We start from the raw sequence: 23,303 nt of genomic DNA on the forward strand, positions 1-23,303 counted from the left end.
ATTTTTTAGCTAATTTAATAAAAAAAATAGAAAAATAGAAAAAATAAGGCAAACATATATATATATATATGGCATTATTTAAATATAATGATTACTATAAATATTTTAATATTTTATTTTATACATAATATATTTCTTACAAAATACTATTTCATACGTAACCTAAATATGATTATTATAAAGAGATAATTTTACAAAGAGTGGTACTTATATAATGAAAATCAGTTGTACAGTAAAATATAACATGAAAAATCAATTTTAAAACAAAATCAATTTATCATAAGAAATTATTGATAAAGCGAAATTTGATTTTATTTGGATCATTTAATTTGGTTGGAAAAAGTCAATATATTTTTAATGTCGAATCAGGACCAACTGGGACAGAAATAAAGTATTGAGTCGAATCTTTGATGTTAATGTAATAGCTAGGGGTGTACATGACCGGGTTGGTTCGGATTTTTTAAATATCAAACCAAATTATTTATGTTGGATTTTTCAATGTATAAACCAAATAAAACCATGAAATTCAGGTTTTTCAACTTCGGGTTTTTCCGAATTTTCGAGTTCTTCCGATAAAGTATTCATAAAAACATATAATTTAGTTGTACTTCAAATATTTCTTTAGTCCTACCAAAATGCAACTATCTAATTTATTTCTCAATAAAATAACAAAAAATATGATAATTAGTGACACTAAAATATCCAAAAATAATAATAATAATAATAAAATCGCCTAAAACAAATATTACAAATTAATAAGTTATAATGAAATTGATCATAATTTAAAGTATTTCTTCTACTTCGTTAATTAAAGATTAACAACAATTTTTAAGTAATAACATTGACATATCTAATAAAATCATATAAATAAGATCTCAAGAAGATAAAATGTACACAAATATAATTATTATTACCTCAATAACAATTTTTAAACATTGAAGTATTTATTTATATACATTAGTGTTATTTTCTTCCTTTTGACTAAAAATATTTTGCAACAAAATATGAAATAAATTCTTTTATAAATGGAAACAATTCAAAAATATATCTTATCCCTTATATAGAAATTAGCAAAACGCGGGTTCTTAAGCATAGTGACAAATCATTCTAGCGTATTTAATAATCTTTACACTCGATAATTTCACAGAAAATGAAAATGACATATTTTGATTTATGCCGTTACACAAATGATATGAAAAGAAAATATTACTTGTTAGGAATTTGCAATATTCCAATATTTTCAAGCATAAACCATAGGCTTGGATATTAAAGTCACAAGCGTTCCACTTAAAAAGATTTTTTACAAGCCTCTTAAAGAAACATTAATTAAGAAACAATTTTAAATTATTTTACCTTTTATTAGTATAGATGAATAATCTGTGAAATTAGGTCTTAGGCTTAACTCACACTTCAAAAACTAGCTTTAAGGAAGGAGGATTGTCCAAGCGAGTCTACTGAGTATTTCTATTTCATTAACCATCGATGTGAGACTTTTATCATTCTTTAACATAATCATACATGTCATCTTCAGTAACAATAACTATTAATGATAAATTAACAATAACTAACTAATTTTGTTTAGAACTTTTAATACTAGAAATAATATGTAATAACTATCTTTAGAAATGAGGAAATAATAATTAAAGCTAAAATCTTTTGACTTTAGGTGCAACAAATTTGAATCACTTAAAGTGGCTTCGACATTTTATCAGTTATAATTCTTACTCCTTGCAATTCTTTTAATGTTGTCCACATTTTCAAAGTGGCCATTTTTAGCAGAACTTGACTATTTTTCATAATTCGAAGCCCCCAGTATTTGACTTTACAGCCATGCATATACATTTTTTAAAAAAAATATAATGTCAACATTATTGTATTGTTTAATTAAGACGACGTTAATTTACAACTAATTAACGATGTCTCCTCAATTTTCTGCTTAAAAGTTCCTGATCATGAGTAAATTACATTTCATTTAACATGTGTGTGTGAAATCACGTTGGCACAAGTAATATAATGTTTCACAAAACAATAAAAATAACTTTTAACGATAATAATGTACATATTAATAAAAAGTGTTAAAATATTTACTGACATTTTTTATTGATTATTATTAAATTTAATATCGTTATAATTTAAAAACGACGTTTTACAAAAGAATAGTGATTGCTTCTAACAAAATGTGATATATCTAGACTTAGATTACATTGATTCGGTTGCGTATATGTTCATTAGCAAGTCATATTGGACATTAGCCTAAGCCAGTTCATTTAAAGTTAGGGTCCATTTGGTGTGCATTAATATTAGCTCTAATGGGTCTGTAAAGTAGTTATCATAATACATAGAAAATTATATTTGTGTTTGGTTTGTTTGAGATAATCATGACAAAGGAAAAGGATATTTATCAGTTTGATTTATACAAATCATAAAAGAAATAGCTATATTGATCCGGTTATTTACTAGGTGACCTTGTTTTACAGTCTCTCTGTCTCTTTTTACTTGTCCACTTTTCAATTGGCACATTTATTAAGAAAATAATTAATAATGTAGTGAGTTTACCATTTTACCTTTATTAATTATGAAGTGGATGAAAAGTTTTACATTTTGCAAAGTAACTAATCATTTAACTGTGGATCTAATAGGTAAAAAAATTATCTTTTCTTGATTTGTCGAAATAGATAAATGATTAGAGATAACTATAAAAGAAAAAATAGACAAATAATTAGGAACGGAGGTAAATATCTCTTTTACTTTGGTAAAATTTTAAGTTTAACAAGTTTTGACTCATGAGCAATATTTTTTGTATTTATGAACAAGTGACAATCAGAAGTTCAAAATAACTCTTTCAAGGTCATTGGGTGTAATTTCCTAAAATTAACTTGTTCAATGATTTATACAATTTGTCTGTCATTAACCCTACTTAAATACAAAAATAACTTTTGTATCGGAACTAATTGACTATAACTCAGGACAAATAACATTGGTAATTTTATCATGGTGATTTTACCCGTACAATTCATAATTTTAGTACAACATAATAATATCTTGATGGATAAATATCTAATTCTATAAGCATGTATTACAAAATTATGTATGTATTGATCCAGGCTAGATTGTTTAGTATAATGTGTTTTAAGTAGGGTAGAGAAGACCCTCAATGTCCTCGTACAAACGTACCCATAATAAAACCATCCCTCAGTTTCTTTTGTCCCCACTCCCTCCACATGCCTTTGTTTTTTTTTTTTTTTTTCATTTTTCAACTCATATTCCCTCCATAAATACTCCTTTTTTCCTCTCTTTTTTTTCATCACACATCCAAAATATTAATAATTTCTCTTTCTAAAACAACAACAAAATGGGTTTAAAGAAAACAAGTAGCAGCAAACAACAAACAGCAGCTTTGAAACAAATGATCAAAAGATGTTCTAGTTTTGGAAAAAATGAGAATAATGGTTTCCCACATGATGTTCCAAAAGGACATTTTGTTGTGTACGTTGGAGAAAATAGAAGTAGATATATAATACCTATTTCTTGGTTAACATATCCTCAATTTCAAAATTTGCTTCAAAGAGCTGAAGAAGAATTTGGATTTAGTCATGATATGGGCATTACTATTCCTTGTCATGAACATGATTTTTGTTCACTTATTTCAATGTTTAGATGAAACAACAAAATATAATCTTCCTTTTTCCTTTTTTTTTCTCTCTATTATATCATGTTATTATAAAGTACTAAATAGGTTTTATTTCACTGACAAAAGGATATAATCCCATATATTATAAACTCTTTTTGAGTTTGTATATTTGGTTTTAATTTTCATCTACTTCATTGTTGTTAGTTTCATCAGTGGTGTGTGGATTCTGCACCCGTGGAAATTAAATCTCTTGTTTCTATTGTTATATATATATATTATACAAATTCAATACTATCAATTTATCTGCTTTCCTTTTTATTTTCAAGCAATTATAACTCACCGATTAATTATATACATTGATAGTTGTAAATAATATCGTAATAAAACCTTAGAGCTTACACAAATAGATCGACAATTTATTTAACTTATAATATCTTTTATATAGTTTTTAAATATAATCAATGTGATAGTTGTATGTTTGATTTAACTGCATTTCTAAGAGTATAAATGACGAAATATTTAGATATTAATCAATGGTTCAATTTATATTTATTTTTTAATTAATTATTTTTTTCAAACATGTCCTGTATGGTTTTGCACATATATTTTACCAACAACTAAGTAATTTCACTCCCTAGATATAATATTAACATGCATGTGAAATTTATTTTTACAAATTTAACGGGTTAATTTACTTTAAAATTTAAAAAAAATAAAATTAAGTAAAATCGTGCAAGGTAGCGTTTTACTTCAAAATTAAAAAAAAAATAAAGTAAAAGCGCTGCCAAGGCAGTGATTTACTTCAAAAAATAATTAAAAAAGTTTTTTTTAAGTAAAATCGCTGCAGTCAGCAATTTATAATTTAAAAAAGAAAATCATTTACCAAATCGCTACCTTGGCAGCGACGATTTGTTAAAAAAACTTAAAAAATAAATTTTACAAATCGCTACCGCAACGATTTACCTTAATGGCATCACCTAAATCGCTACACCACCGACGATTTTACCATTTTGGTTTAAAAGTTTTTTCATTTATCCTTTTGAAATTTTTGTCAATATTTTTTACACGTTAGACTCGGAACTCGTGATTTAATAGTATGCGATTTTATTTTATTTATTTATTACAGATTATAAAACTTAAACTCTTAGTTACTAGTACAATATATATCTTATGTTTGATTTTTAGTACAAGGAGAAGTATCAAGAATCGTTTCTAGAAAAAAAACTAGAAAATTGTCCAATGGAAAATTTGGGTTAAACTTTCATCTTCTAACGCGTTTACTACTATTCTGCTACTAACGTTTTGCTAATGTGTCACAATCAAGGTGTCACATTATTTTGAAAAAAGAAAAAAAAATGAAACTCTTTCAAAATTCTAATTATGTGGCACCTTTTAATTTTCTTGTATTCTCCTCCCTTGCTTTAATTATATTAGATTTTATATTGGCTAATGTTAGTTAAGAGTTGTATTATTTCTATGTTTACTACTCTGCCAAAATTCCAAATTTAATTCCTTGAATAAGCATATATTATTATTAATTTATTGTTACTTTCTCTTAGAAAAAAAAAAAAGAAAAAGGTTTCAATCCTTGTATTAATTATTATCAAGAATAATATTAATTAGTTTCAATAATATAATCAATAAAGGTTTTGATAGGATAATGTGATAATTTAACAAAGACGCATCCTTTTAAAGCACATGGTTGTAGGACCAGACCAGTATGAGCATATTCCTATAGGTCTATAACTTATCAATCAATTTAATTAATAATACTTTAGAATTGTAATATGAAAAATTAAATATATAATTTTTGTCCAAATATTAAGTTTGTTTACTTTTATATTGGGACGCATGAGTCAGTTGAAGACAAAGTGAGATTAAAAGGGAGACATGTGAACAGTTTAATTAACAAAATAGGTAATTATATCTCACATCATATTTTATCATCAAAAGTAAGATTTATTAAAAAAAAAAAAGAAAAAGTTAAAGTTGTTCTAATGAGTGAGCTAATACTTTTAGTTCCTTAGATTCTTAGGTTAGATTTTTGTCTATTTGGTTTTTCTGTTGTAATTATCTGATGAAATGGAATCCATCATGTGTAATGCATTATCGATACTTAATTAAGTAATAAATACCATTGCTCATTAATAGTTTGTTATAAATTATACAAGAAATTGTCAGCAGTTATGTAATTTGTGTTTTGGTTGATTCCTATTTTGCCTTTATCATGCTCCTCCAAAAATGAAAACACTTGTTTTTCCATTTTAATTTATTTGTTTACTTTTTGTTTGACAAGAAGTTAAAAGAAGTAAGAAAAAAAATTAGATTAATGATATGTGGAATGTTGCAACATATTCTTTAATTTTGTGCCCAAAAGAAAAAAGATAATTCATTTTAAAAGGACTAAAAAAAAATAAGACAAACGGACTGAAATAAAAGAGTACCAATAACAATAATAATGTGATTCAAAAACTGAAGCTTTTGTTAGTTTATTAAGTTTGATGATTACACATTTCTAAGCATAACTCAACATCATAACTTAGCTCAACGGGTAAGAATTATACAAGAACCTCACTAATATGCACTAAAAAAATAAAAATGAATTTTTAATTGCCGCTAAATATATACTTTTGACGGCAATTGACACTCTTTATATATATGTTCCTAAACCCTTTAGCGACATTGATTCTAATGTCACTTAATTAATGCCGATAAATACTTTGACATTCTTTATTAATATCAATATTTAATATCGCTAAAAATTATGTTTGTTGCAGTGATGGGACTCAACACCCCCCGAACGCCCATGACTAAACATTTAAAACGTGAACAATATAAGATTTGAATCCAACATCAAATAAACAATAAACTGAAATACACCTGACTCTTCGCCGTGAAAAAATAGATACGGACATCGAGCAAAAACCTTAACTCAAAAGGTGAATGACTATATGTCTAGAACTAAAAGAGGCCAAATGATTTTGATTTGTTTTTTGTTTTGGTTTACCTTCTCAAAAAAAGGTTTCTTTCTGTTGTATTATGTTTTCCTTAAAAAAAAATATTATTCATTATTGATTTTGTTTTCTTGAATCTACATTTATGATATAGAATTTTTGGAATTAATGAAAAAAGACTAGCGGTAACAAGAAGAGCACCTAGTAATGGTAAGCTTAAAATTGATTGAGTACAGAATCTAAGACATAGAATTTCCTCATATAGAGAGAGTATAACAAAATGGTGACTTATCAAAAACACAATACTTTGAGACATCATTTAAAGTCGGTGTCCCAATATGTACCTACCTAAATATGCATTCATGTTCAACTGGGGTACTCTTCTGCTACATTTTATGCCATTACCAGAAGACATGAACGAGGACAAATTCAGTACCACCGTACACACAAGAGTAGACAATTTTTCATTGGCTAGCATTTAATATGATGAGGAGACAATCAACATCAATGTTGCACCTCAGATATCACAAGCCACAGAAGAAGAAAAAAGAAGTTTGATTAAATTAGCAAAGACAAAGCAAACCTTTAACCAGTTTGTTAAACTAGTGTTCAAAGGATTTGTTGTAGCCATCAAACATGCATTAAAATTATGGTCTTATACTTTTTTGTTTATGGCTGAAACTGTTCAAGGTTCAATAAACAATTGTTACTAGTCACTGTCTTAAGTGTGCATATTCCTTTAAAAGGTGGAAAAGAAGAACAAATTGAACCTCATAATCATTGGTCTACACTTGTTCAATTTATATCTCTTTTCCTCACCTCATTGGTAGTTTACAAAAGCCCTCCCCAGCTTTCCACCACACAATTTGAATCACACCTGCCTACCCAATATCTTTTGTCAAACTCCCTACTCAAACTTCCTCTTATGTTCCCACCGTCGTATGTATTTTACTTGTACTTTGTTCCCTTTCTTCTTATGAGCATCTAACTATACCGGGAGTTGAACCTCAAACATTCCACCAACTATCTGCTACCTAACACTAGCAATAAGTACCGAATAACGTATTGTCTCTATTATAATTTAAGTCTTGATCCGTTCCACATCATTGACTATTAGCTCACACTTTTTGAATGCAGTAATACGACCCTATGTGAATAATGACACAGCAAGTATATCATAATATATTGAAAATTCTAGAATCATCTCCTTGAAATGTATTTAGACTATTATCTGCAAATAACAAAGACCATTTCAAAATAACATTTCTACACAGTACTGCATGGCACTTCTGCAGGTGAAATTTTACTTCCCTAATCAAACCGGTAAAACTAAAATTTAGAAACAAACGGATTATGGAATGTGCAACGTGAATTTTGGGGCATAACTTTCTGGTTTGTCCGTTCAGTTACAACTTTCTTGCTAATTAGTGTTTTAGTACTCTAAACCTCTTTCGGGAAGTAGGTGCACTAGCTTTATTCACTTATTCTCCTCCTAATTAGAGTACTGCATTACTAGCATACATGACCAAATAACTAAGTATAAAATGTTTAGCCTCCTTGTGATTCTAAATGAACAGCAGAAACTCTTGATCCCAGAACTTGAGATGCAGATGTAATGAATCGATAACTAACCAAATATATGTTTTTGATTGTAATTAAGACTCATTACCTCACCTCAAAAAGAAACAAGAAAAAGAATGGCACTTTCAACACTCTTCAGTTCCAAGCACACGTTAGCTTAACAATGCAAAAGTAGGCTTCTGAAGTGCAATAGATAGTATACGGATCCTCCAACAAGCAAAAATAAAACATGCCTTCCCAAGCAAACAGAGTATTCCTTTTGTGAGCTCAAAAGGCCCACATCAAGCATTAAAAAGACAGGCGCAATGACATGCTTGGGGCACCCAGGGTGAAAAAGTGAAGAACTGGACTAATCCATATTTCTTAACACAGGTGAAGTACAAGCACAGAGGCAACTTGAAAAGCACTCATATTCCAGCATTCTCTAGTCGTATGTGAAAAAGGTTAAGTTACAAAGTAGATGAATGTAACTCAGACTATTAGACCAAGGAACCAACCTTAGAAATCTACTCCAACATTCTTACACTGAATTTTTACGATTGCTAAACCAGATAAAATAAAATCCTGCATCAAGCAATCATCTTCTTACAGGTGGCACAGTACCCCGACCAGGTGGTGCTCCACGACCAGCAGCCTGAGCCTGCAAGCAAGGTGTTTACAATCAGGTGTATTTCTCCAATAGAAGAATTGTAAGACTTGGCTAAGCATATTTATGATTAATTCCTTATATACAGCCTCCGCCTCCCCCGAATAACAACCCTCCAACCCTTTCCCCCATAACAAAAAGAAAGCCAAATAAAAGCGCTGGGAGAAATCTAGGCAATATAGGTATGTTGAAATGAGGAAAGGATAAAAAGAGTAAAAGTCAAAGGGTTAACACTTCTTAAAATTGCCCCTATAACTAGCAAAAAAAAAATTCAAGGAAAAAATAGAAGGAAAGGTAAAACAATCAGAAAGTTCCCTCTCCCCTCCTCTTCTCTAAACCAAAGTAAAGTTGGCATCGCCCTCTCGAATCATAACTGCAATGAGCTTGAGGTCTACGAGTACCAGATGAGGTAAACTTAGAAGTTGACTTCAAATACAAAAGTCCAACTATGAACAGTGACAACTGAAGAAGCACTCACTTTAGCTCGCATAGCAATAGCACGTCCCCGACCAACACCAAGTGATGTACCTTTTCCCTTCAAAAATGAAAATAATCATAAGCAAAGCCCTTGAAAGAGCAGTGACAATTTAGAGAAAGTGAGGAAGAACCTTGATTCTTGCTTCTAGCCGCTTGAACATGGGAGCATTCTTAAGCATATCAGGAATTATCATGAACCTGGTGGAAATCAATGTTCAGATATGATCTTACCAGCAATAGCACAGTATACAAAAAAAGTTAACCATGTACCTGACTTTGCTGCCTCGAATGAAAACATGCTCTAGTTGCGACACTCTCCCATCCTGCAGAGATCAATATTAGCAATGTAAAAGAGACTTTTAATTCTAGTTAATCCAGCTTCTCACTTCCTTCATCGACTCACCAAAATATGCCTAGAAGTGTAATTTTTAGTATTACCACAAAATTCAGCATTTGCTAAAAATTAAGATAGTTATTTAGATAGTTTTATGTGCTTTATTTAATTTTTATATACAATTTTGTATCTTGATGCATTTTCTTTTCAGACATGTGTTTCTCCTTTTACTAAAGAAGAACAATTGTAATAAGAATCAAGGATAGGCACAGCAGCAGGTAAAACTCCCTTTTTCCTACTTTTCATAATTTATAGGCAATACTGCATACACCTACCCAAGCAAAAGAAACAAGTGAGGAGCCAAAAGAAGGCATACAGTTCAAAAAATATAAACGTGGAGCTCATTATCAGATAGCACATTAAAGTTACAAGACAAAATGCCAAAAATTCTAAATCTCTACTGAACTCCCAGCATCTTGATATGACATCAGTAGGCCCAAAATTAGGAAGAACAAAACTTGGAAGATAAAGGTTTCCTAAATTGGAAAGATTTCCTATCTCCGTTCTTTAGAAAGTTGAAGTCCTCCTTAAAATCTCTAGTTTTTCATCTTCTTGTTACTTCCTTTTTATTTAAAATGAGGAAATGAATTGCATCGAAGGCATCACGGAGATGCAAAATTTACAGAACAATACTAAAGAAAAGACAATGTTAGCTCTATTACAAAAGGTCTAACCTAAAGTTAAAGAGCTAACAAAGTTCAAAAACATATCAGGGAAGTTACAGGGGAAAGGTTGCTCCAGCTGCAGAGACATGTTAAGACTCTGGCTTTTAGCTTGAAGCTTGAGTAAGAGTGCCTTCAAAGCATCTTCTCCTTAATTCATTTTTTGGAGGAATTTAGCTCAACACTAGAAATGACAAGACATTGCTCCAATAACTGGAACTAGCTTTTCCATTAACATGAAGCAGATTTCTCAAGAACACGATAGAATAAAAGTAACCCACGAAAGTGATCGGGGATGACATTCCTTATTAAAGACAAGTAAATGAAAAGCACCTAATTTGCACACAATGTGCACTAGTCAGCCAAACTAGTTGGTTTTTTCTTCAGCAATGATGAATCTTCTAAGGCCAGATGAAGATGGTGGGACTTGCTCCAGCTCTCATCTTTTTTATGATAAGGTAAATGTTAACCAGTCAAGAAAAACAAAAGATCTTTCATTTTCAGTTGAAAGAAATTTCATAAACTCTTCAATTTCCATTGAAAGGTAAAAATAGAAAAAGAAAGGTCCACTGGTCATTTATTCTATCCATGAGTGAGGCCTCAAAATGGGTCATCATGGCAGGAAAACTCGGACTTTTCCATTATCAATGTTTGATATGCCTAGTTGTGCTGTTGTGCCAATTTTTCTAATTGACAATACAAATTTTATGCCTAGAAGAAATTCGAATGTAGTTATGGATGTCATCGAGACCTTCACATATTGATGGGAGACAGAAGGAGGTAGAGAAACAAGCGAGATGAAACATGTATGATTCTGCCAACCTCATGAATGAGCAATATAGCGTTTGTTCTGGTAATTAGGAGAAGCAAGAAAAACAACACTTGGCTTTTATGGGCTTTGTCCCAAGATATAACAATATATTCCCCTTCATTCAAGAATGCCAGAAAAGTGCACCTGTTTTATATGGTTGAATGAGGCTTTCTATAGTCCCCCCTTATTCGAAAAGCAAGGAAGCAAACTCTTGGTAACTTGAACTTCAAAAACTTTCTTTTTTTCTATAGGTTTTCAAATGTTTATGCTATCTTTACAACATTGGAGAAGAGATGCTCTAAATCTTTGTTTTTGGGCTACACATCTATGAATTCAACACCGTATTTGCTTTTCAAGGTTGAGATGTGACAAAAGTAACTCAAAATCAGCCAAAAACACACAAAAAAAATGGCAAGGTTCACGGTGCTTGAAGTGAAAAGGCGATAAGTAAAGCACACAATTTATGAAAGATTAAGAAATACTATGTAAGCAAATTTCAACTAAATAACTAATATTAGCATCATATAACAATAATGTTAATTTAAGCCTAATCCTCAAAGTTGAGATTAAGAGAGTGAACCGCTTCTCATCCGAATCACATTGTGCATCATTGTGTGGACCACACACTTCTCTTAAATGTATGGCTTCACCAATGAAGCAATAATCCCTTGTTTTGCATTGGTTCATCGCTTCTAAGTGACGAATCAAACAGACTTTAAATAAAGCTATTCAAAAGGTAAAATTATCGAGATAACATAAGTGTTTCTAAGTGATAAAAAATAGGCTTTGTTACTATACATGAATAAACAGGGCTTGATATTTACGAATTTTAGGAGAAGATTTGAAATAATAGAGGCCATAATTTGAAATTCAAAGTCAATATATGATATGTTTCAGAGCAATCCCAGTCTAGAAATGCCTAACCAAGATAATATGAATCCGGTAGCAAATTCAAAGAAATCAAGCTACTCAGGTGATCAAGAACTTCCTACTTCGAGCAATGTGAATAAGCATATCTTCACATGGAGTGTTTACACTCTACTGGTAAAATGTGGAACAAGTGGTAAGTGGATAAAACTCAGTAAAAAATGAACATGTCATTCTGTGTACTACTCCTCTTTGGAAGTTAAACAAGTATCCACTATAGTCACCCTAAATATTGCACTGACAATCAATTAGCTTGTTTCCAAACGCACATGTTCAACATAATATAGGATAAGTGCAAACAAGAGTAAGATACAATATCATAAGCAGACAAGAGAATCGAAGAAAATAACTAGGGTTTAGGGTTTAAGAAACAGAAAAAGAAAGCACAAATAATGACGCTTTAACAAAATCAGCAAAATCCCAAATGAAACCAGAAGGATAATTAAAGCGTACTTTGGCAGTGTAAGTGATGCTCTCGAGTTGGCAATTCCAGTTATCCTCGCACTCCACCATACTTCCTCTGTACAGCTCTCCACTCTTCATCTCTACTGTCACTATATGCCCTGTCGCTTCATGTAGAAGCTTCACCGGTATGCCCAAGCTCCGACTCATGGCTGATTCCTCCCGCTTTCCTTACTTCTCAGTAAACCTAACGTTGCTGGTTAGTGACCAGTGGGGAGTGCAGCTTCTTCTACTGTGACAGAGTCTAAACAAATGCTTAACCACAATGATCAAACGGTTCTTAGGGCAAATTCTTGCTGGTTCTTGGCCGGTGGATCAATTCTGATCCAACGGTTCTTCTTCACCCGTGTTACATGATGGGTATTGGGTTGGCTTTTCTTTTACAGCAAGTACTTTTTTTTTCTTTGGGAAATTTAACTTCACTACCAAAATTTCCCGAGACTTTGCAATTGAGTCATCAAATTATTTCTAAAGTTTCTTATAACATCCCAGAAGTATAAGGATTAGACCGAATATATTGTTATATAATGTTAAGTGGAAATATGAGAGAATGCAAGTGAAATTTGACTCCAAATTGGACTTAAAAAGCTTAAAAGGACAAGGATTTGCAAAAATCGAATTGACCAATAAATTGAATTTAAAATAATATTATTCGTTTATTGGTATTAGGTTAAATAGATTTAATGATTTTATAAAATTAAAAAATCGGTTAACAGTTCGATTTGCTTTAGTATTGAGTTATTGGGTAAAGTCATAACTCAATAAGACTGTTGTAATTTATAATTTTACCTCTATATAAATATTAAATATTAAACTTAGTACCTTACTGGTTATTATTATTATTTTCTAGCCTTCAGTTCACTTTCACAATGATTTTGAATTTTAAAAAAAAAAACACATTATATAAAACGTTTAACCCCAAAATAAGAAATTTTTTCCTTTTAATTCTTCTTTGTATTTAACTTATATGATTATTTTCATGTTAGATATTACTATGGAGTTGATGATACATAAAATCAAAACAAATAGACGAATAGACAATAAGACATCTCACAATTTTAGAAAGTTATCATAATTGGTAAATTCTAATCTCAAATTTATGTATGTGGAGAATTATTTGTGTTAAATCTCATAAATTACGATATTAAAAATTATAAATATCATAATAAAAAGAAAAAATTGTATATAATAGCAAATATTAATTCAAATTAAATGCTATGAATATACTTTGATTCAATTGTACCCTATAACAAACTATAGCTATTTTCGTCACTCTCCTTGGTGGAATCTCGCTCGCCTCTCTCGCTTTTTATACAAACACAAATGAATAAAATGTGTTTGCATTTGTATAAAGCGAAAGAAAATTATATAAATACATATATTTCCGTTCTCCTCTCTCCCCTCTGCTAGATCTCGCTCGCCACTTTCCCTAGTTTCGCTCGCCTCTCTTGTTTATACAAACAGAAACGAAGTGTATAAATTGTGTTTTTATTAGTACAAAACGAGAGAAATTATTAATACACATGCAAATACATATATTTTCATCCTATATTACACATATAATTATACAATAATGTACTCTCCTACCCAGATTCTTTTGTCTTTCTCTCTTTCTCGTTTTATACATGTTCGAATTGTATATGTATAACAAATTATACATATATATATGTTTGCTATGAAGCGCAATTATGCAAACTTTGGTATAACATACAAATATGAATTTTGTGTTTGCTATATGTGAAAGTTAAATTGTATATAATAACAAACTATTAATTCAAATTAAATACTATAAATATACTTTTATTTAATTGTACCCTATAGCAAACTGTAGCTATTTTCGCCACTCTCCATGGTGGAATCTCGCCTGCTACTCTCGTTTGTTGGCAGTCTCGCTCGCCTCTCTCGTTTGGTGGCAATCTCGCTCGCCTCTCTCGCTTTTTATACAAATACAAATGAATAAAATGCTTGTGTTTGTATAAAGCGAGAGGAAATTGTATAAATACATATATTTCCGTTCCCCTCTCTCCCCTCTACCAGATCTCGCTCGCCACTCTCCCTAATTTCGCTCGCCACCCTCGCCTCTCTTGCTTATACAAATAACCAAAGTGTATAAATTGTGTTTCTGTTAGTATAAAGTGAGAGAATATTATACATACACATGCAAATACATATATTTTTGTCCTATATTACATTTATAATTATACAATAAAAATAGTCTCCTACCTAATTTCTTTTGTATTTATCTCTTTCTCGTTTTATACATATTCAAAGTATAAATTAAATGCCAAAACTTGTAAAATCTAAAAATTTCATCTTCACATATGAGTTCAAATTAAACTATTTTTATTTTTGAAACTTTTATTAAATATAATAATTAGTGTTTGTGAAATATTTTAAGAAAAACATAAAAGTAAACATTTTTGATAAATTAAATGAATTAAAATTATATAAAAATATATCTAAGAGGTTATTCTTACGTGCCCAAATATAAGGGACCATTTTCTATCTAAACAGAGATTTGATGGTATTTTCTGACAAATCGGAATTGAGCAATTATCGGACAAGCGGAGCTGGCAATTCCAGCGAGAGCGACTGGAACTATTCCGCCTCGAAAATTTTTGCCGGAAATTGGGTGTAATCGGCCGGCTTCCCTGCATGTGTACAGATGAAAGTCGCTAAGAGCAACTACTTCTTTTCACATTTTTGCTTTCATTTCCTTTTCACGATCATTCTGCTGGCATTGAATCCAGTTCTGAGCATCCGATTCCCAGATCGGATCCAGGAGGTTCCACAGGATGCCTCTAATCAGCCATTACAAACTGCAGTTTTTGCTCTCGGAAGCTTCTGGAGATCGGAAGCGTCATTTGGCTGCTTAAACGGCATCGTAAGAACCACCGTCGGTTATTCTGGTGGTTCAAAAGCCAATCCTGAGTACAGAAATTTGGGCGACCACGCTGAATCTGTACAGGTATTTGTTTGATCTCCTTCCTTATGTTGACTAAGAACTGAAATTGATTGCCTCATCACACTTGTGCCTTAATCGCCTGTAATTGAAATCACTCTAATGTAATGTGTTCGCCAGCTTTTATTTTAAAAGCCTTTGTTGGAACATTTTTACCTATGTTGACTCCATTGTGAGAAGAAAAATTGACAGTTACAATTAGGTTTTCGGGTAGACCCAACCAGTGCCTTGTATCTTCGTTATGTACATAAATACTAGTAGTAGTTAATTTTCGGTAGAAAAAAGTATTGTGGAAGCATCTCTAGTTATAAAGTGGAATATGGAAGTTATTGTGTATGATTACCAACGACTATCTTTGAAGAAAGACTAGGTTATAGGGAGTATGAACTTTTTGTGGTTATAAAATAAACTAGAGTATGCAGAATCCAGGAGCAAGTTTGATCAAAATTCAGTTGCAATGATGTATATGAGGGACAAATTGCTAACAGCTTGGATTGCACTTCCTATGAGATGATAGTGACATTAGCTGAGGTGGGAAATGAGCAAACAGTTCTCTAATCAGTGGTTATCTAATCCAAACAATGTGATAGAAGAGTCAGCTAAGACATATCTTACTCATTATTGTTAGCTGAGTTAACATAAGCTGACGTGCTAAACCTAATTAATATCTCGATGACTGATTAGTCCCTTTCTAATTTGTAGTTGCAGACCTTTTTGTCTTTGTCTTGTATAACTGCAATGTATATGGAAGGGTTACAGTAACATGTCATTGCGTGTACTAGATATGATAACGTTTTGTGCCTTTTTGGAGGATTTTTTCTTATAGCTTTTACTTGCTGCTACATATACTTTTGAACTCTAATTCTTTGAGTTTTGCGGATAGTGGTTGATGTAATTTTGTTTTACAGTTTCCATTTGGTTGACATTCTAGTCTTGCCTGAAACTGTTTTAGGTTCTGAATGAGCTTTCCTGTCCCTTGTTTGGAGTGATTAAATGTTTATCTGTGGTTTGTTCCTGATTGCTTCAAGTAAAATGGATTATAGGTTGAGTGGCATTTTTAAATTTTCTTATCTTGACATTTACATTTAAAATTTTTGAATGTTTCATTTATCTCCTATTCAACTTGTTCAATGTACTAAATTTAATTTCTTTTAGGTCGAGTATGACCCCCGAGTACTTGGTTTCAGACAACTATTGGAGGTCTTCTGGTCTAGCCATGATTCCAGGCAAGTCTTTGGGCAAGGTCCTGATGTGGGTAACCAGTACAGGTAGGATCCTTGACTTCAACCCGGGTTCCTTTTTTTTTTTCTTGAGATTGAAGACAAACATATGAAGAACAATGTTACAAATCTGCCTAGTGTAGGTCTATTATTTTCACAAGCGGCACTGAGGAATCCAGATTGGCTGCTGTTAGCAAAGAAAGAGAACAATCAAAGTCAAAGAGCAGCATTGTTACAACTCAAATTCAACAGCTTGAAGCTTTTTATCCTGCAGAGCCTGAACATCAGGTCTAGTATCCATAACTACATTATGCTAATACTAATCATAATTTCGAAGGGGTTTAGTACTGAGTGTTTGTTGCACTTCCTTTCCTAGTCAAAAAAAGGGTTTAGTACTGAAGTTTCCTGCCATTGTTAATTCTTACCTCCATAAAATTCATAGAGTTATTCATGGTGGGGATTCAGGAGATTCCATTGATGCAATGCCTCTCTTGACAGTTCAGATGCGAAGGGGAAGAATAGAATGGGTTTTATCTGGAGTGATATGTACACATATATTTGCTCAAGTGTAACTGAAAAATCCTTGTGTCAGCTGGCACATGGTCTGGAATTCGGTGGAAAATGGGTCCATCTCTTTACCTCTCTCCACTTAAGTATAAAACTTGTGTGCAATAAGGTTCTCACTCGTGACGTCTACCTAAACCACACATCACAAGCTGACTCACGGCTAGACCAAAACCCTGGTTCTGTTATTTTTGGAGTTTATAAGGATTGTATAGTGCCTTTAGGAAGAATTATATGAGGTAAGCAGGAAACAGAAACATTTGAGTGGGATCTTAATCTACCTGATTTGCAGAAAGGAGTGGAGTCCAAAGCATAGAAAAATGTACTTGATGACTTCACAGAATTCATGTCCAACCAAATGTTACCAGTTTGCCCTATCCTCAGCGAACTTTACGTGGAAGAATAGAAGGATACATCCCAAATAGACAGGATAGTATATCTAGTTATAGGAGGGGAATTTTCAAAACCTTACTAAGTGCTTTTGGGGGGCCTTTTACCCCTTGACCCGATTGAGAAAGGATTAGCTTTGAAAAGAATCTTTCTTGTATTCCTATATATTCTATTTTATTCTTCTCCATTCCATCCGACAAATCTAAGAAAGTTGAGAATATATGAGGTACTTCCTTTGAAATGGAACGGTTAAAAATGTACATCTGGTCTGCTAGCAATGTGTGCACAATGCCAATCAGAAATAGGGGTTTGGACATTGGGAGAGTAGCTATTTTCATTTGGATGAATTCTTGAGCTTTCTTGGATAAATTAACATAGAGATTTGTTTTCCAGATGACGTCAAAACATCATCAGTTATGAGTGTGTAAAAGAGATTATGTAGATAAGCTTTATCCATTCATAGGGTTCTTTCAAAAATTGGAATCATAAAATTCATATATTGTTCTGGCTGGAGTCTCATTTGACGACTCTTCCTTAAACCATGGAATTTCTCTTTTTATTAGTTTCCAATGTGTACAATGGTCATGACTGCAGTTTCTTTGGAACATCCAACGAAAAATGTGAATGAAGTAAGAAGATCCATTAATAAGGCATCAAGAAGATGCAATACATGCAAAAGAGATGTAGTAGTTAGCTCACTACATGAGTGAACTATGCCAAGACCATGGATATAACAAAAAATAACAATAATACTTACAGGGGTTAGGGTGCTCTAGTTAGAAGAGCTAACTAAACATCTAGGGAAATGAAAGCTTATTTATAATAGGATACTTGTGTATTTAACCCTATCTTGGTGTATCTTAATAAAGTATTTGATTTATTACAGATAATAGTTCAAGGAAAATTTATAGGGACTTATACCATATTGGCCTTTTCCCTGTTCTCATGTTATTTTGATCCTTTGTTCTAACCACCAAGGAATTTGGTATCCGGATTGCTTTAAAAGTTGGGAACAAAAAATCTAAGCAGGCTAGATGAGGTGGTAGATAGACAACATTTATTGCAATTTTTCTTTCATGTGAAAACAAAGCTAATGGGAAACGTGTTTGTCTATTTAGGGGAAATCTTTTTGTGAGGAAACTGCCAAGATGTAACTCTCAGAAAGAGTTGCTCTAGGACTACAGGAGAACCAAAAAGGAATAAAAATTGTAGGTTATTTTTTTTTATGAGGTACAAAGTAGAAACAACATACCACGAGTGGAGTCTGGACTTTTTTGATAAGGTAAATAATTTTATTGATGATGGGAAATCTCCCATACAAGTTACCAAATGGTAGAGAATCTACATCAAACTATGATTCTTTACAGATGATGCCCACTCTGACCATTTGGTTCACAGTTTGTTACAATACTTAGATTCTTAGTCACTTGGAAAAGAAAGACTTTTTGTTGCTAAATGTTTATGTCTTTAATTATTTTTTTAGGAGTAAAATCAGGAAAGGAGAAAGATTATTTGATTTATTTCTCTGAAAAAGAAGACCCAGAACTTCCCCAGAAACAGAGCCACCTAGATTTTGTGGTTTACCATTTATTGATTCGTGAATAATGTGGACTCTTTTTCTTTCCTCATGTTTATATATTCTTCTTTTTAATTCTGACTGTCATTGCTCCAATGATATTTGAAACACATGTTGACAAATCGCTACTTTCCATTTTTCAGAAATTTGAGCTCAAGCGGAATCCCTTCCTACTTCAATTGATGGGAAACTTGCCTGAGGAGGAGCTTGAGAGATCAACACTGGCTACAAAACTAAATGGCTATGCAGCAGAGCTTTGTCCATCGAGAATCCAAAAGCGGATTGATGGAAAGATCAATGATATTATCAAGAAAGGTTGGCCCATTCTCAAAGAAGTTTAGGTATACATCTCAAGGTTATATGAGATCGTGCAGACCTTCGTTAATGTGTAGAAACTGCGAGTTTCGTTTGCTTAAGTAATGTCTTGCAGATGACAGAATACCTTCATCCGAATTTATCCTACATCATAGATTCTGAAAGTCTGAATAGCGAGCAGAGACCTTTTTACAGAGATCAATCAAAATTTGTTTGTACAATCAGAATAGGTTGATTGGACTAGACTTAGCTGCTGCAGCTGGTGGAATAAATCTACCGGAGCTTCCGCTTTCCCTTTTTTTGCAGGGATTAATCAAAATTTTTTGTACTATCTTAATGTTCTGTATAGGTAATAGGCTGATTGCACCAAAACTGAACATTATTGTGATGTAAGGCTGTGGGACCTTAAAATCATGTTGTTGTAGCACTTTATAATTCTATGTATGCTTGGCTACCCCTTTTTCATGTTGTAGTAGTTGCAATTTGCAAATACTATTTAGCTGATTGGATTTTTCTTTTTATAAATTTGGCCACTTCTCGGAGGGTTTAAGAATTTAACAGATGTTAAATGTTCTTTTTACCTGTCTTAAACTGCTGGCTAATGACATGTTGTAGAAGTTAAGATTTGATTGTCTGTAGATGAACAGAACCAGTTATTCTAGTAGAAAAGTTGAATCAATTCTGTCATGCCGATCTGCTTTACTTCTTTTATGTGACAACTGGAAAGGAAAACGAGGGAATTTATAAATGCTTCTATTTATTCAGGTTTTATGAAGTAGCAATTCTGTGTAATAATCTCATTATTTTTTTTTCTCCGTAACAGAACCTCTTTTATTATTGCATCAACGGAATACATAGTTTAAACATGTCTTTTGCATCCTGAATGATCCAACTTGGGAAAAACTTCTCCCAAGGATTTCCTTCAACAAAGAGATAGAGTATCTAGCTAACCTATCCGCTATTTTATTCATAAATCTACAAATATATATAAATTCTACATAAATGAACATGCTTGAAAGCTTCCAAATGTCTTCACACAACACTTCTATCTCCCATGAAGTCTGTGCTCATTTCTAAATCATATAAACAACATTTTTAGCATCTGATAAAATCTTCACTCTCTTCCATCCTTAGTGATAGCATATTCAAGAGCTTTCCTAATAGCAATTGCTTCAGCAGTCATGACTTCCCCAACAAATTGGATTGGGGCTCCATGGGCATGAAGCAGGTTTCCAAGGCTATCCAAAGCCACAAAACCGATACTTGCCCTTCCATCATCATTCTGCAATCCTGCATCGGTAAACAATAACATTCCATCTTGCAAATTTGTTAATTTAATCACAGGATGATTTCTAGATGAACAAGATGAAAAACTTTTTGTTAGTAACTCTTTATATTCTTTATACTCGAACATGGATCTAGAGACAATATCTCTTGTTTCTAACCTTTCCTGATTAAACAACCAACTATTCCTACCTTTACAAATTTGCCACATAATGTTAGCGCTCAAGTTTAACAAGTCAATAGATTCAGGAAAAGATTTGGTATTTAAGAACAAGCCATACCACCATATAGAAAAATCATTAATATATCCTATATCAGGCCAATTTATAGGACATTGCTTCCACACAAGTTGAGACCGAGGGCATTTGAATAACATATGTCCTATATCTTCAGGTCCAAGACCACAAATCTTACAAGTCTTATCTACTTTGTGTAGTCTTTTTGCTAAATTACTCTGAACGGGTAGAGAGTTAAGAACACATTTTCTCAAAAAGTGTTTAAGCTTATTCTTAACTCCCAACTTCCATAGGAAGTCCCAAAACATTTTGGAAAAGAATGACAACTCGCTTGAGCTTCCAGATTTTTCTTTGTTTTACAGATCAAATCCTTTGCGATGTAGTAACCTGACTTAACTTCATAGTCTCCTGTTTTGCATGGTGCCATATTAACCTATCATTAGAACCTGCAATAGAAATTGGGGTAGACAATATAGCATTAACATCTTCAGCTTCAAACAACGAATTTAGCTCCTGTATTTTCCATGCGTGCATATTCTTATCAATTAAATCAGATACTACTAAATCTAAATTTCTATGCCCATGAATCTTCTTAGGTATGAACCCATTATTATTTGGTATCCAAGGGCCGATCAACACATTGATATATTTCCCATCAGAAATCCGCCATCTTAATCCTTTAGCCAAAGATCTCTTCCCCCACAAAATACTCTTCCATATCCAGGAACCAGAGATGATGTTGAAGCTTTAGAAAAGGTTGAGTTAGGAAAATATTTGCTTTTAAGAACTCTTGCTATTAAAGAATCTGGTTGAGATAGAATTCGCCAAGCTTGCTTAGCTAAATAGAGCCATATTAAAAGCTTTTAGATGTCTAAAGCCTAATCCTCCTATTGATTTAGAATGACATAATCAATCCTATTTCTCAAAATGCATCTTTCTTTTCTCCTCTGTTTGTCCCAACCAAAAATTTGAAAAAAAGGGATGTAATTTCCTTACATACACCATCAGGGAGTTGGAAACAAGAAAACGCATACGTAGGAATCGCTGCTAGTACGGACTTGAGCATAATTTCTTTTCCTGCAGTACTTAAAAATTTTAACCTTCCATCCTTCTATTTTCGTTTGGACTCTTTCTTTTATAAACTCTAGCATCCTTTTCTTGGAGCGTCCCACAACAGCCGATAAACCTAAGTACATACCCATGTCATTCCTTTGTCGTTGTCCAAACGACAAGGATATCTCAACTTTCTCCTCCTCTCTCACATTTTTACTGAAACAGATTGCTGATTTATCTAGATTAACCACTTGCCCAGAGCTTCGTTCATATTTCTTTAAGATATTGGCTACACAACTTGCATTTTGATTGTTAACTGAACAAAATATAAAGGATACATCAGCAAAAAGTAAATGAGTCACACTTGGCCCATGTCTATTCAACTTTAGCCCTTGGATTTCATTTTGTTACTCAGATATGTTCAATAAGGTTGATAAACCTTCAGCACATGTTAAAAATAAAAATGGTGATATTAGATCTCCTTGTCTTATCCCCCTGGTAGGTTTAACCGATCCAACTATCTCCCATTTATATTAAGACTATAAGTAGGTGTAGAGATGCATTGCATTATCCATTCGACAAATCTTTTATAGAAACCCATTCGTAAAAGCATTTCTTGTAAATAAATCCCTTTAACTCTGTCCTAGGCTTTCGACATATCCAACATATGAAAGCCGCTTGAGTAGGGGATATCACCTTAGTTAGAACACATGTCATTCTTGCAGCCAGAATTTTTGCAATGATCTTGTACAAGGTAGAACATAAACTTATTGGTCTAAATTGCGAAACCAAGGTGGGGCTTTTAACTTTGGGCACTAAAGTGATTAAAGTATGGTTCCATGTAGGGAGTAAATATCCTGTACCAAAGAAACTTTTAACAGCATCACAGATTTCCTTCTATAAGATATTCCAATACGTTTGAAAAAATAGAGGAGTCATACCATCAATACCGGGCGCTTTAAGAGGATGCATTGCAAACACCACATTCTTTATTTCCTCATCATCAACTTCCTTAATTAAATCCTGATTTATAGAATCACTAACAATCATTGTAATATGATTTAAGATACAGTTCAAGTCTGTCGGGTTAGATGTAGAGAATAGACTGTTATAATACTGCTCAACTTCTTGAATTATATCAATTTGGTCTACCACCCA

The 23,303-nt window shown here is 32.3% G+C and overlaps 3 protein-coding genes across 3 annotated transcripts; 2 read left to right on the forward strand and 1 right to left on the reverse strand.

Annotated features, from left to right (window-relative positions):
- The first annotated feature begins 3,290 nt into the window (after positions 1–3,290).
- LOC101256828 (auxin-responsive protein SAUR50-like) lies at positions 3,291–3,925 on the forward strand. Its single transcript, XM_004232432.5, has one exon. It carries the CDS (start codon positions 3,353–3,355, stop codon positions 3,659–3,661), a length of 309 nt encoding a protein of 102 aa, XP_004232480.1. The 5' UTR covers positions 3,291–3,352; the 3' UTR covers positions 3,662–3,925.
- A 4,570-nt stretch (positions 3,926–8,495) lies between these two features.
- LOC101256541 (small nuclear ribonucleoprotein SmD3b) lies at positions 8,496–12,932 on the reverse strand. The gene is made up of 5 exons (XM_004232431.3): positions 12,537–12,932; positions 9,560–9,612; positions 9,421–9,487; positions 9,291–9,347; positions 8,496–8,806 (listed from the first exon to the last, which is right to left on the reverse strand). The coding sequence occupies exons 1-5, from the start codon at positions 12,693–12,695 to the stop codon at positions 8,744–8,746; spliced, it is 399 nt and encodes a 132-aa protein (XP_004232479.1). The 5' UTR covers positions 12,696–12,932; the 3' UTR covers positions 8,496–8,743.
- Positions 12,933–15,025: 2,093 nt separating this feature from the next.
- Positions 15,026–20,114, forward strand: MSRA5 (peptide methionine sulfoxide reductase A5). Its single transcript, NM_001320242.1, has 4 exons — positions 15,026–15,513; positions 16,663–16,775; positions 16,871–17,015; positions 19,401–20,114. The coding sequence occupies exons 1-4, from the start codon at positions 15,211–15,213 to the stop codon at positions 19,596–19,598; spliced, it is 759 nt and encodes a 252-aa protein (NP_001307171.1). The 5' UTR covers positions 15,026–15,210; the 3' UTR covers positions 19,599–20,114.
- The last annotated feature ends 3,189 nt before the right edge of the window (positions 20,115–23,303 follow it).

Source organism: Solanum lycopersicum, chromosome 2 (assembly GCF_036512215.1).
Source record: "Solanum lycopersicum chromosome 2, SLM_r2.1".
In the NCBI taxonomy this organism is placed as follows: Eukaryota; Viridiplantae; Streptophyta; class Magnoliopsida; order Solanales; family Solanaceae; genus Solanum; species Solanum lycopersicum.

Excerpts from the sequence above, each read along its gene's own strand:
- LOC101256828 (XM_004232432.5), top strand. The coding sequence starts at position 3,353 with ATGGGTTTAAAGAAAACAAGTAGCAGCAAACAACAAACAGCAGCTTTG.
- LOC101256541 (XM_004232431.3), bottom strand. The coding sequence starts at position 12,695 with ATGAGTCGGAGCTTGGGCATACCGGTGAAGCTTCTACATGAAGCGACA. Across the intron at positions 9,613-12,536 it reads GCATCACTTACACTGCCAAA|GATGGGAGAGTGTCGCAACT; the intron begins GTACGCTTTAAT and ends TGATCTCTGCAG. Across the intron at positions 8,807-9,290 it reads CTATTGCTATGCGAGCTAAA|GCTCAGGCTGCTGGTCGTGG; the intron begins GTGAGTGCTTCT and ends CCTTGCTTGCAG.
- MSRA5 (NM_001320242.1), top strand. The coding sequence starts at position 15,211 with ATGAAAGTCGCTAAGAGCAACTACTTCTTTTCACATTTTTGCTTTCAT. Across the intron at positions 15,514-16,662 it reads ACCACGCTGAATCTGTACAG|GTCGAGTATGACCCCCGAGT; the intron begins GTATTTGTTTGA and ends AATTTCTTTTAG. Across the intron at positions 16,776-16,870 it reads GATGTGGGTAACCAGTACAG|GTCTATTATTTTCACAAGCG; the intron begins GTAGGATCCTTG and ends TGCCTAGTGTAG.